Raw genomic sequence first — 15552 nt, forward strand, 5'->3', positions numbered from 1 at the left:
GTATTTCACTGTGTGACAAAGGTAGACATATAGAGACGTAAAAGTTTGAAAATGAAGAAAAAAATTTTTAACAAAAAATAAATAAAATAAAACACTAACAGTTTTCAATAAATATGCCTACACGCCGGCAAATAGGAAAAGTTTATTGCGAAATGTGAAATCATCTTGGTAAGTTTCTATTAATAGTTTTAAGATACTTCTCTTGATCTTTCTCTTGAGTTTCTTTTTTTCCTTATACAACAAACTTATTACAATTAAAGTTACTTCTGCCAGTGTAATACATTTTTCAAAACATTGAATGGAACTAAAATAAAGTAACCCCTTCTAGAAAATTCATATAATTAATAATTTGCAAAAGGAGGCCAACTTATTAATATTTATAGTTTAGCGCACACTTCTAATGTAGATCAATTTATTGTCAAAGCTATTATTTCCTGACATTTTAATTAAAATGTATCATATCCTCTCAACGCCAATGGTGCACTAGGCATAATTAAAATATAATCTTCTAATTAAAACATTCCTATAGTACATAAGATTCTACATAAAATGAACTATAAGAGGTTGTTTACTCGCTATAGATTTTTTTTCTAAACGCAATGTTTACAGACTTGTGTTTATCATGCAAACAGAACGCATTGTGTTTTGAAGGTACTAAGATAAATCTTTGAGGCTAGATCAAATTATCTGTTCTCTGTATTATATTACCTAGCAAACCCTTTCCAAACGCAATGTTTACAGACTAGTATTTTTCAAGCAAACAGAACGCATTGTGTCTTGTTAGTTAGATAAATAAATCTTTGATGCTAGATCAAACTATTTGTTCTCTGTATTATATTACCTAGCAAACCCTTTCCAAACGCTATGTTTACAGACTAGTATTTTTCAAGCAAACAGAACGCATTGTGTCTTGTTAGTTAGATAAATAAATCTTTGATGCTAGATCAAACTATTTGTTCTCTGTATTATATTACCTAGCAAACCCTTTCCAAACGCTATGTTTACAGACTAGTATTTCTCACGCAAACATAACTCATTGTTTCTTGTAGGTAAGATACATAAATCTTTGATGCTAGATCAAACTATCGGTTCTCTGTATTATATTACCTAGCAACCCGCTGTGTCTCAACAACCCATATCTACAAAGACAACCAAGATAAAATAATTAAAGACGCCATTTTCTTTTTAGCCGAGCGCCCCTATAATGATGTTCGCTGGTAACAAATGCGACTAATTACAGTGACGTAATCAATATTGAACTCAGTCGTTTCTATTTTGTAATTGAAGGATATAATATCTAATGAGTTAATAATCAATTTAATTAGTTACGTTTATTTAAACAGCTTTTGGGAGATACTCACGAAGACTCTAAATTAAAAGGTACGAGTATTTGTCAAGAAACAATGTAATTGATAAGTGTGTTTTTCATATTACTATTGGAACCGTGTTTTGATATATGATGGTTCATTTAAATTAGAACCCAAACGTTAACCCTAATGGTTAAAGTGTGGTTACTGTTTCGGTTATAGAGGTACGACTAATGAAAAAGGAGTCTTCACAACATGTTTTGTTTTCTGTTTGTGGGAGGTCAGGTAGCTAAACTCGCAGGTTAACCATGATAACGACAGGTTAACTTTGATAACGACAGGTTAGCTTTGATAATGACAGGTTAACTATGATGACGACAGGTTAACTTTGACAGCTGATGGTTAAATTTGAAAATGGCCGGTTCACATTTATAATGGCAGGCTAACTCTAAGACTGTCATGTTGACAACCTAAGTCCCGAGACCTTGCACGCATATTTGATAAACGGACAGGAGGGCTCATGGTTGATAACCCAATATTCCCGTGTTCGAACCCCGGGCAGAAGAGGACAAGCAACCGATCTTGGAGAGACAACTCCGAAATCAAACAGGAGTGGAATATCTTAGGCGATAAGTTTATTAAAAGAGCTAAGGATGAGAGAGCAGTGTTTCTTCCAGTTTTTTTTCTCCGGAGGGTGGGGGGGGGGGGGGGGCACTGGATATTTTCGGGGGGGGGGGGGGACACTTGTAAGAGTATATGTTTTTATATAAGTTCCATTTCGTTCCGGGATGGGGGGGGGGGGGGGCAGATCTCGAAGAGATGCCTGGAAGAAACTCTGTTTATTTGATAGTCGTGCTAGACCAGGGGTCTCCAAACTTTTCAGTCCGAGGGCCGCATTAACTATCAAATTTCAGTTCGGGGGCCAGTTTCTTTCAGGCATGTCGTGATTTTTCGGAGCAAAGTTCTTCAGCCATCACCAACAAACGTTTTTTCCGTGGACAAAAAGATCTCCGCGGGCCGGACGAGAGGACCTCGCGGGCCGCATCCGGCCCGCGGGCCGTAGTTTGGAGACCCCTGTGCTAGACTATTGGCATTTGTCTAGTGCGCATCATGAAAACAAGAATTCCTCCCATCAACGACGAACAAATGTTTCCCATCAAGGAAAGACAAATTATGCTTCCCACCAAAGAAAAACGGCTGTAGAGCGCTAACTTTCTAACCCGAAAGTCTCGAGTTCGAATCCGGGTTCAAGTCAGTAGAACTTATTACTCACATATTTCAAAGGTTTTTTTTCTCTAGACATGTATAGTATACATGTCGCAAGTGTAAAAGCGGTGTAAGGACGGTATTCGGGACAAAGCTGTTCAAATCTGGCTTTGTTTGTTCTAGCTCTACATTCCGATGAGCGAAGGTATACAAGACTTCCTGGAAAGAACCCCATCACCCGGTTCTGCTCGAGATTCATCTAACCCTGTTGGATGGTGGAAAAACCGAAAACCTTCACAGGGATTCTAAATCTGTCTTGTGTAAAGTTCTACATAGCATATTTTTACATTACGAAATAAGGCACACAATAAAAAGTTGTATATCTAAACTTAGTATAAGTATATTACATAATCTTTATCGTGTTTAGAATTTGTAAATGACTTTTTCATGAAGTAAATTAAATCTTGTATTTAAAATCTGACTTGACCTAACAAAGATGAAAAGGACTGTGTATGTATATCTCTGACAGATTTGTGGAACACTTGCATGTAGTAAAAATCTCATATTCTTCACCATTGTGCCTAACAAACATTATAATTTTATGTGATAAAAATTATACAAGTTACTCCCCTTTAATCGGAAAAATAAATAAAAATAAAATGGCATCAGAAAAAAGAATTAGGCTACTTCCTTTTCGTTTGTTTTCGTGTTATAAAAATTCTAAACTATGCATGGAATTGATAAAGTGCAATGTGGTAGGTAACAAAAAGGTATTTAAATACTACCTTCATGTGTGAGGAGGAAGGGGGGGGGGGGGGGGGGGATCAACGAGAATGACGTCACAATTTTCCTTTTTTTTTAAAACGTAGGCTAATTTGCAAATTTCTTAGATCAATGCCTTCTGTTAACATAGCTTTTTAAAAAAAAAATACGGTTAAAAATTTCATTAAATTTTTTTCATCGTATACGTTACAACTCTAACGTATTTAATACTGCTCAACCAACATACACGTAATTTGGAAAGGGCATAGACGCTGCACGGTAGCAAGGTGTCACCATGCACAGAAACTACAGTTTTATAGGTATTTAGGGGGGTAACACCAAGGCAAAAAATAGCAAAATATATAGAGAAAACTTGAGAGGGGGGGGGGAGTGCAAATGGAAAGTTTAAGGGGGGGGGTGCAAATCAAAGGGTCGCTACGCCTCTGAGGGTGACACCATTAAGTGCCGCACTGGGTGACACCCGACCTCGCTACGCCCTGCGTAATATGGTATTATTGTGAAGTGCTTTAGCTAAAAATTTGTGAAGCAGATAGTCTAACAATTGTTTTCCTGATGTATAAAAAATTCAACACATTTAACTTATTCGGGCGGGCGTCGATCTGCATTTTAATATGATATATCTGTCATTGGTAAGATGTATAAAATTGAATACTAAGCGTCTCAGGGCAGAGTTTCTTCCAGGCATCTCTTCGGGGGGGTGGATGGGGGGGGGGGTAGAAGCCCTCCCCCCGAAAATTTTTTACCGCCCCCCGGACGAAATGAAATTTATATGATTTATATAGAAAATATATACTTTTAACAGTGTCCGCCTCCCCCCCCCCCCGAAGAAAGTCTACGGCCCCCCACCACCCCCCAAAATTTCAAGTGCCCCCCCCCCCCCCCCCCCCCCCCCCGGAAAAAAAAAGGTTTGGAAGAAACACTGTCTCAGGGTGTCATTGTTTACCAACCGAGAACCGCTGGGTACGAATGTCGGACAGTTCGAGAAAGATCCTGGACCACAGTATAAACAGCTGTCTGGCCATTATGTTTGTTCAGCGTTTTCAGTTCTTCTTAGGCTGAATCTGGATGTAAGGTAAAGTTTTCTTAACGTACTTTCTATAAGGTTGATGAAAGTTTTAATGAATGTAGGTTTTTACCTGTCTTTAAAGTTCGGATATATATATATATATATATATATATATATATATATATATATATATATATATATATATATATATATATATATATATATATATATATATATATATATATATATATATATATATATATATATAGTTTTTACATATTACTGAACTATTTTTTAAGGCACACACTTTAAGTTTTGTCTTAATGCATCGATTATAAAGTAACACCGCAATAAACGTAGTCTTCTTAAGTATTTGATAGTATTTACTGAAAAGAGAAACTAAAGAAAGGAAACAGTTTACAAAAACATTTAAAGTTCAAGCGCTTTGGACGTTCGACAGTGTTCCTTATTATTTAATGTCGTTCAACACTTTAAAGCGGTTACTGTTTGTTAAGAAATGTTTGAAGATCACACGGAATAAACCACCGATGTCCGTTTAAAAAAATATTTTGAGTTAGCGCCATATTCATGTCGCACTGGTATATATCTCTCACGTATAACAATATGAAATCGTAAAACCACCTCGATACCCTAAATATTTAGGAATTTAAAATCATGCCACAACAGAACAGCTAAGGATCTCAAACACAAAATCTCATTTTTCTCAAAACTGTGACAACTGTGGTTTATCTCCTGTGTTCTTCGTTTGTTTTGAAAATTTCAGATGCTAGTTCGAGGCACAGTATTGGCATTATGCCTAGTGCACATCGTGAAAACAAAAGTTCCTTCAATCAACGACGAACAAAAGTTTCCGATCAATGGAGAGCAAATGCTCCCCATCAAAGAAAGTCAAATGCTTCCCATCAAAGAAAGTCAAATGCTTCCCATCAAAGAAAGTCAAATGCTTCCCATCAAAGAAAGTCAAATGCTTCCCATCAAAGAAAGTCAAATGCTTCCCATCAAAGAAAGTCAATTTATGCTTCCCACCAATGAAAAACAAATGCTTCCCATAAATGACGATCAAATGCTTCCAATCAATGAAAAACAAATGCTTCCCATAAATGACGAACAAATGCTTCCAATCAATGAAGAACAAATGCTTCCAATCAATGAAGAACAAATGCTTCCCATCAAAGAAAGTCAAATGCTTCCCACATATACGTGAGTTTCTTATCTTTCCAATAAGTATCTTATCCAAGCAATATACTCTCTGTACCGAAGATATAAATTTATTGCTCTTTGTAAAATCACCCGAAAATGCTTCGAGATTAACAAGTAAATGGATTCACTAAAAATGTGGAATTTGAAGACAATATTAAAAGTAAATGGGTGATGAATTTAATTAAATGAGTTAAATTGACTAGGGGGCTAATTAATTATTAAATGGTTTTGGAGATGTGTTGTTGTGTTCATTGACGCTGAGTAATTACCAGCTGGTAGCTACTTAATACTGGCATCCTGTCAGAGGTGGTATCCAGTTGTTGATGGCATTTAGTTGGAGCTGGCATGTACTACATGATGGTGTTTAAGTAGTGCTACTTACTATATGATGGTATTTAAGATGTGCTATGCACTAAATGGTGGTATTTAAGTAGTGCTACGTACTAAATGATGGTATCTCAGTAGCGCTACTACTCACAAAATCTGGTACGTAATTAAATACTGTCGCCTTTTCTATTTGGTGTTAGTATCCATTAAGAAATGATACCTAATTAGTGATGTTATCAACTAATTAATGATAACTAATTACTATTGGCTCCAAGTAATGTTACCTAATTAGTATAGGATCTAGTTTGGAGCTGTTTACCTATTTCCCCCGGAATAATATTAAAGCAGGTTGGTAAAGCTCATGGTTGCTAAACTGAAAAGTCCCGAGTTCGAATTCCCGGGCAGATGAGGCTCAATAGCTGGTGACAACATTCCATCTATGAGAGACAACTCTAAAATCAAACAACTGCTGCGTTGTACTTTGTTCTTGAATGGACAAAGGCTATGAAAGCAAATCCAGAAATAAAAGCAGGCTGAAATCGGATTCAACAGCCTATAATGTGTATAACAGGTTGACAAGCAATACTTAATTGTGTTTGAGGAAATGCCTTCCAACATTATAATTAAAAACAAAGAAGAAGAAAGACTATTAAAGCTAATAACTAATATGACAAAATTCATAAGCAAAAAAATAATCGCCAGTGCAGTCTTTAACAGAGCGATACAAACATATTTCGCCTTTTTTACTTTCTCGTATATACGAAGTATAGAGAAAGTATTGTAATCGTGCGAAAAAATCTATTGAAATTTTAACAATTTTCACCGTATTACACCTCAGTCCTTCATCACATCCGAAGTATAGAGGACTTATTTTAATCGGGCAAAAATTATCAATCCAGATTTACCAAAATTAAGAGGTTTTATGCGTAATCCATTCTGAAAAACTGGGCTTTGCAATTCTGTCCGTATGTCTGTGTGCCTGTCTGTCTGTGTGTGTGTCTGTGTGTAAACACGATTTCTTGAGTACCGTTACAGCTAGGTTGATGAAATTTCATATACAAGTATTTTATCAAAATCGTAGATCCGTAACAACTTTTGAGCAATTTCCGATAACCGGAAGTGGTACTTTTTCTACTTTGAATTTTTCAAAAGCCTATAACTTGAGTAATATTTCAGATAGATAAATGAAATTTCACGTGTGAGTAAAAGATCTAATTCTCTACCTTCTGTTAAATTTTGAGTAATTTCCGTTGACAGGAAGTAGTAATTTATGCTACTTCCGATTTCTCAAAAAACTAATGTAAATTTTTAATGTGCTAATAATATTGCACACTATTATGCACTTTTTTATTTGGCGTTCACTTGGTGTGAAATTCTTTTGTCTACGAGATTTTATTCTATTTTTAAAACTTTAAGTATTTAAAATGGATTAAAAATCATGTCTATAGCCCGAGTTCCCATCCCCTGTTATTTTATATAAGAATATTCGAGAAAGTTTAGGGGAGATCACTCCCGGTTTATTATCCATTGAATTCATCTCAGCAGCTTTATCAACCAATATGTTAGGCAAACTGAGGCGATTCTACCTGGTTTGTTTCAAGCAGAATACGATCCTATGCATGGCCCATACGTGAGTACCAACACATCCAGTGGCGTAGCCAGGATCGTCTCAAGGGGGGGGGGGGGTTCCAATTTTTACACGGGGACAAACTTTCGATTTGCACCCCACCTCAAACTTTCGATTTGCACCCCCCCCTCAAACTTTCGATTTGCACCCCCCCAAACTTTCGATTTGTACCCCCCCCCCCCAAACTTTCGATTTGCACCCCCCTCATAATTTTTATATACATAACGAGGGGTCTATGGGGGGGGGGGGGGTTATGACCCCCTAACCCCCCTGCCTACGCCACTGAACATATCTAATCTGTTGACAATTTGTTAAATACAAAATTCGAACGTGATGAGTACAAAGAAAGTTGTGACGTTTTGGTTGTGTAATAATGTTCTTACAAATGGTAGCTGTTTGTCTTTTCTGTCTAATCTGTAACCACACTGTTGTGTGCTGACGAAAACCTTGGGTCGAAACGTCCTTAGTATTTGTAACTGTCTTTAACTAATGAGGTAGTGAGTGTTTTATTACTAATATTTTTCTTAGGGCTTGTCAGTAGGTCACAAACGTCTAGTTCTGGTACTTGCCAGCTAGTATTTTTCAAACCAAATATTAATTTTTTAATTACATCGGTTAAAAATAAATAAATAATAATTATCATTAAAAAAGTTTTAAAAAACCCACGTTTTCTGATTGAACTAAAAAGTAGAAAATAAATGCTATACATCACAATAATGCAAGCGATCACTCTACTATAAGCGATGCTAAAAGATGTAAGCTAGCTAAAAGAAAAAGATAGCCTTCTTTAAAATGTGATTTTTGTTTTAACGAAGCCTACAATTTGTTATTTAATCGAATTCGCAACAAGTTCTCCTAAACGTAGTTAAAATATTGATATAATATTTATAGCCTAGGTCACCGGTACTTATTTTAATTCTATTATTAGTATTTTTAAAAATAATAATATTTTTTGAGTTATCCTGGAATTTTAAAATCTTAGAGCTAGGCCTAAAAAAATAGCCGCCGTTTTTCAAATAAAAACCATGTTAAAAAAATAATTTATTTCATAACTTTATAGCTCTTCGTGACTAAAGAGATTTGAAATTTTAAGCTAGAGAGACCGAGACTTACAAGCCCTATACTACCTGAGAACAGCGCCGACTAAGGAACATAGTTTAAGGAAACAAATCCCCTTTATGTCTAAAAGGTTACTTATCTGCTTAGCCCGATGTTGATTGTTTGTTGTGGGGGTCGGCGTGGTCGAGTCGGTAAAGCTCATGGTTCGAACCCTCGGGCAGATGAGGCTCGTTAGCTGGGGACAGCCACTCTTCTAGGAGAGACAACTCCAAAATCAAACAACTGCTGCCTTGTAGTTTGTTCTTGGTTGGACAAAGGCTATGGAAGCAAATCCAAAAAGAAAAGCAGACTGAAATCAGAGTCAATGGCCTCAATGGCGCATAACCAGTTGACACGTATACTTAATTGTGTTGGAGGCGTGGTCGAGTCGGCAAAATCGTAGTTGATAAATTCGAACAAAGTCTAGACTTCAAACCCACTGGCAGATAAATCTCTATCCCTTTCAACACTAATAATTAAGAACGAAGAAGAAGATTGTTTGTTTTCCGATAAAGGGAATATAATGCGAATTTTAAGCTACTTTACTCACAATACTGCATGTTTAGTTAACTGAGCTTTAAAATGTTGAGCTAATAAAAGTTTTAACAGCTAATTTTAACACACAGACTATTTTTAGTTCGGATGAGGATGACTCTAGAATGACTAACCATGCCTGCTGTCAATCGTAAGTCGTGTTACTATTATTAGAACTTAGCGTTAGCTTACCGGATATAGGTGGTGGTGGTAATGAGCGGTCGAGTGCACGAGTTGTATCATTGAAGTCTCGAGTTTGATGGATTGGACGTACCTGAGTTCACATAGCTCAGATAAGTACCTGACCGTACGGCGTCATTGAGTCCACATAGCTCAGTTAAGTACCTGACCGTATGACGTCATTGAGTCCACACCGCTCTGATAAGTACCTAACCGCAGGATGTCCATGAATCCCCTGATGAGTGCCTGATTCAAGTTGGGGAAAATAAAAGCGACCCTTGACACTAACAGAAGGGGGGGGGGGTGTTGTTTCGGGCATAAGATGACTAAACAAAACTTGATCTGAGATTTTTTTGATTCTGATTAGATAATGTATGTTCATTTAGTGTCGTGTTTTTCAAAGTTAAATACAGATACAAACGGCTACAAACCTTTTAAATGTAATAACATGTTACAAAATGCTATACACAGTTACAAACTGTTGCAGGATCTCCACCCACCAGACGTACACCAGGCTCCAAGACGTGTCCAGCAGGGACGTCACACTGGTCAGCCTGCCAGGAAAACGTCAATGCTTCCCTACAGAGACTTGCATGTAAATATTAATACTAATAGTTTCGCTGTCTGTCTGACAAGAACGCTCTGTCTGACAAGAACGCTCTGTCTATAATAATAGTTTCGCTGTCTGTCTGACAAGAACGCTCTGTCTGACAAGAACGCTCTGTCTGACAAGAACGCTCTAGAGAAAACATAAGGAAATTAAAAACATGCATAGTATTTCGAAAAACGAAGTATGACGTCGACACATTTAGCATAGAGTAGAACATAATCTCAAACCAGAGAGTGCACACAGTAATATAATGACGTCATTGATTATTGCGTAAACATTGAATAAAAAGGAAATGTTGTCTAATCTAAATGGTTTGCGTGAAGAGTTTTTTGCATACAATTCTTCGGGTAGGGGCGAAGCCCCACCCCACGCGTAAGAACGTCTGAGCCCCCCCCCCCTCCCCAACTCAAAAGAAATTTCTTCATTTCTAAAAAGTGGTTTTCTTGCAATTTCTTTAATGCAATTCTTCGGGTAGTGGCTAAGCGCGACACCAGTGTTTCTTTCAGACTTTTTCCTCCCCGGAGAGGGGTGAGTAATTGAAATTTTCGGGGGCGGGGGTAGAATTTTCGGGAAGGGGGGCGGACACTGGAAAAAGTATATAATTATATTTCGTTGAATGGGACGGTAGACATGTTTTTTTAGGGGGGTGGGGGGGGGGGTGGGGGTGGGTGTGTGTGTGTGTGGGGGGGGGGGGGGGTTTAATTTAGACTTTTTCCTCCCCGGAGAGGGGTGGGGGTACTTGAAATTTTCGGTGGCGGGGGTAGAATTCTCGGGGAGGGGGCGGGCACTGGAAAAAGTATATAATTATATTTCGTTGAATGGGACGGTAGACATGTTTTTTTTTTTGGGGGGGGGGGGGGTCGGGGTGGGGGGGTGGTGTGTGTGTGGGGGGGGGGGGGGTGGGGTGGTTTTAGTTTAGAGAAAAGAGACAGCACTATCAACCTAGCGCCCGTTGTATCCTTCCTCAACGGGCCATTTTTCTCGTAAATAAATAGTTTTGTGATGTTTACACCAGTAGAGATTCATCTCAATATTTCTTCCTCAACGAAAACAAATCATTAATCAATGTACACATTATATATATATATATATATATATATATATATATATATATATATATATATATATATATATATATATATATATATATATATATATATATATATATATACATCTATACATATATATATATATAGATCAGAAATATATATGTATACATATATATATATATAATGCATATATATTTGTAAAATATATGTATGTACATATATATATATATAGCATTTATATAAATAACTATATATTTATACATACATACAGTATATATATATATATATATATATATATATATATATATATATATATATAATTTATGTATGTATTTATGCATACATTGCATTTATTTATACATTCATACATAAATAAATGAATATATATATATATATATAAATAAATATATATATAAATATATATATATATATATATATATATATATATATATATATATATATATATATATATATATATATATATATATATATATATATATATATATATATATATATATATATATATATATAGTTTTTCCCCTCACCATGCAGACAGACGACGACTTGTTACTGTGGATGCAAATGTCGCATGGTTGACCAGATTTTTACCGCACTAGTCTACAACCCGGACTACCCGGCAAGGAGCAACGAGCCCATCGCCCTGAGGTTTGTCAAGGCCCCGGGCTATTGTAGATGTTTAAACAATGCGAGATAAACCTGGGCGTATTGCTATATGAAACAGGTCACATTGTGACATGTACGATTATTGTGACATGTACGAATATTGTGACATGTTCAAACATTGTTTCATGTACGAATATTGTGACATGTACGAATATTGTGACATGTACGAATATTTTGACATGTTCAAACATTGTGACATGTACGAATATTGTGACATGTACGAAAATTCTGACATGTACGAATATTGTGACATGTTGTAATATTGTGACATGTACGAATATTGTTACATGCAAGAATATTGTGAAATGTAAGAATATTGTGACATGTAAGAATATGTTGACATGTAAGAATATGTTGACATGTAAGAATATGTTGACATGTAAGAATATGTTGACATGTAAGAATATGTTGACATATAAGAATATTGTGACATGTAAGAATATTGTGACATGTACGAATAAACACGTCGGATCTGGAGTTGTCAGTATTTCAATGTGTTTTTGTTACTCTTGGCTATACCATATTTGTATTACCTTTTTTGTTACAAGCTTTTACTTAGTTCACAACGTCTGTGGTAAGGTTGTAAATCTTGTAAAATCGTTTTGACCCAATTCTAATGCAGCGATTTCATTCAAACTTTCCATATATTTTCTTCTTCGATGACAATGCAAAAAATATTTATTATGCTTAATATAATAAGACTGAAGGTTAGTCATGGAAATTAAATCAATATACTCAATGATCAAAGGGAGATAATAACAGGATTAAATAATAGCTATCGCGTAATCAGCTCTTCGATAAGGGTTAGCTGTTATCACGGTTGGCTGATTTCTTGAGAGTGAGCTGTTATCACGGTTGGCTGATTTCTTGATTACTAACATACACAAAGAAGGGCCAGATGTCAATCTATTAGTCTGATTTGAAAACAAATATTGTTAGTCGTAGCCTATGTAGATTTATTGTCAACTTTATTTAGAACGAATTACTAAACAGTGTATAATAAAACGAATATAAAAACATTAGTACCAACACTCGTTTAAATACTCTAAAAATAAGAAAATAAAACAAACACAATGTGTAAGAGATCACTTTTTTTTTAAAAAAGCACGTTTTTTTTATTTTACATATTTTAAGTGCATTTAAAAACTTGTTATAATAAAGTTATGTATAATTGTTTTATGTAGCATTAAAAAAATGGTTTAAAAGGGAGGTAATTTAGGCTAGAAACAATAACTGTTAATATTACATACAATCAGTAAAAACAACTCTGATGATAATAAATTAAAAGAAAATCTTAATGATGTGTCTATAAAAAAACAACTATAATACTATATTCCAGTAATTGAAGATTTATATTAAGGGCAGAGTTTCTTCCAGGCATCTCTTCAGGGGGGCGAAGCCCCCCCGAAATTTTTTTACCGCCCCCCCGAACGAAATGAAATTTATATAATTTATATAGAAAATATATACTTTTAACAGTGTCCGCCCCCCCGAAGAAAGTTTACCGCCCCCCCGAAGATTTCAAGTGCCCCCCCCCCCGGAGAAAAAAGTCTGGAAGAAACACTGATTAAGGGTTCTCTATTATTAAAAAAAATCAGCTTCAATATCGGGTTGTTAAATTAGCTTCAAATCTAGTATCAACCAGGCTCTTACTCAGTCAACATGACTTACATTTAGTATCACTGACATATCAGTCATGAGTCATTTTAACTCAATTGCTGGTTTATGGTGTCTTGGCTTGATAACTTCGATACCTAGGACATAATAGAAATAATAATAATAATAATAATATTGATATAAGTAATAATAATAATTGAAATAATAATAATAATAATAATAATAATAATAATAATAATAATAATAATAATAATAATGATAATAATAATAATAATAATGATATAATAATAATAATAATAATAATAATAATGATATAAGTAATAATAATAATTGAAATAATAATAATAATAATAATAATAATAATAATAATAATAATAATGATAATAATAAAATAATGATAATTATAATAATAATGACAATAACATAAATATAATAATAGAAATAATAATCGTTGTAGTAATAATAATTATAGTAATAATAACAATAGTAATAATAGTTGTTACAAAATAATAATTATTATGGTAATAATAATAACAGTAATAATAATATTAATGATAACAAGAAATTGAAATAATTATAGTATTTATACTAATAAATAAAAAATAATAAGATAATAATAAAACTAATTAAAATGATAGAAATAACAATGACAAAAAATAATTATAACAACTTTAATACAAGGTAACCATTATAAAAATAACTAATTCCAACACTTACTATCTGAGAAGGACTACAAAGAGCAGGGTAAGGGAAGCAACAAATCTCTACTAACACTACACCGTAATAAGTCTACTTATCAGACTTTACAATATAGCTAATCGTGAAGAAAAAAAATGTCTAAAATTGTGTAAAATTTGCAGTATAAAACAATGCAAGGCTGTTTACGTATTTTGAAGCTCGATTTAAACTGATAGATCTGTGTTGATACTTTGATTTTAATTTCACTGACATTCAGTGCCGTGTGTTTACATTGTTGAATCAACTGATTAAAGAAAATACAAAGAATGAACTTTTAGCTTACACAGAGAAGATGGTACCAGATAATAGTTTGTTTTTGCGTTCATACTGTTCCAACTAAGGTTGATCAGGTGACTCTCTGATGTATTAGTCCCAGATAGTGCGCGGTGGGTAGCGCTGTGAATGTAATGTGGGCGTCGGCCTTGACTGTTGATATAATTGGAGCGGGGCGTCTCCCTTGACAACATCACTACAGTAATGTGGGCGTCGCACTTGACTGTGAATATAATGGCAGGAGGGGGGGGGCAGGGCGTCGGACTTGATTGAGAATGTAATGGGAGGGGGAGCAGGGCGTCGCACTTGACTGCATATGTAATGTGGGCGTCGCACTTGTCTGTGAATATAAAAGGGGGCGCCATGCACCGTGCCCTTGACACATACCTGTGCATGTAATATGGGCGTCGCCCTTGATAGTACATGTAATGGAGGGGGAGGGGTGCAGGGCGTCGCCCTTGACTGCGAATGCAATGTGTCGTCGCCCATGACAGTGCATGCATAGAAGACGGTCGCCCTAGACTGTGCGAGTTGGTTGTGTCACCCAATGATTCTGCGTCATCGAAAACCACCCCCCCCCAAATCCTTAAGTCAAACACAGCACCCACATACCTGACAATACACAGACACGGGTGATTATATAGAACTCTCTAACCGTTGAAAGGCGATTACACACAGAACTCTCCACTGAAAGGGAATTGAAAAAAGTACGACCGTCGATTTATGCACAAGTGGGACAAGTGTACAGGGTGGATATACAGTCACCGGTGACAAACTGGAACTTAGCTGATATCAGGTAATCTGTGTCCGCTTAATCGTGTGGCAGAGAACCAAGTTTGGTCAATTGAAATGTGGTGATTTGGTTCAATAGAGGTAGGGTGGGGGTGGGGTGAGGGATGGGGGGAGAGTTAGGGTGAATCATTACTTTTAGACTATATATATATATATATATATATATATATATATATATATATATATATATATATATATATATATATATATATATATATACATACAAAAATATAAATTTTAATATATATGCATAGTTATAAATGTATATTATATATATATATATATATATATATATATATATATATATATATATATATATATATATATATATATATTTATATATATTTATATATATATATATATATATATATATATATATATATATATATATATATATATATATATATATATATATATATATATATATATATTATATTTATGTATACATATTCAAATATGAATATATACACGTATGTATATATTTATAAATGTAAATGTAC

At 34.9% G+C, this 15552-nt stretch overlaps 1 protein-coding gene and 1 long non-coding RNA gene across 2 annotated transcripts; both read left to right on the forward strand.

The window, feature by feature from the left end:
* Positions 1-5086: 5086 nt before the first annotated feature.
* On the forward strand, positions 5087-5527 carry LOC131941846 (uncharacterized). Its single transcript, XM_059301409.1, has one exon. The coding sequence runs from the start codon at positions 5087-5089 to the stop codon at positions 5525-5527; it is 441 nt and encodes a 146-aa protein (XP_059157392.1).
* Positions 5528-9196: 3669 nt separating this feature from the next.
* On the forward strand, positions 9197-11596 carry LOC131941825 (uncharacterized). The gene is made up of 3 exons (XR_009386683.1): positions 9197-9260; positions 9777-9884; positions 11501-11596. It is a non-coding gene; the product is annotated as an uncharacterized LOC131941825 (long non-coding RNA).
* Positions 11597-15552: the final 3956 nt, after the last annotated feature.

This window comes from Physella acuta, unplaced genomic scaffold (assembly GCF_028476545.2).
Source record: "Physella acuta isolate Inbredline_101_S28 unplaced genomic scaffold, ASM2847654v3 ptg000374l, whole genome shotgun sequence".
NCBI classification, from domain to species: domain Eukaryota; kingdom Metazoa; phylum Mollusca; class Gastropoda; family Physidae; genus Physella; species Physella acuta.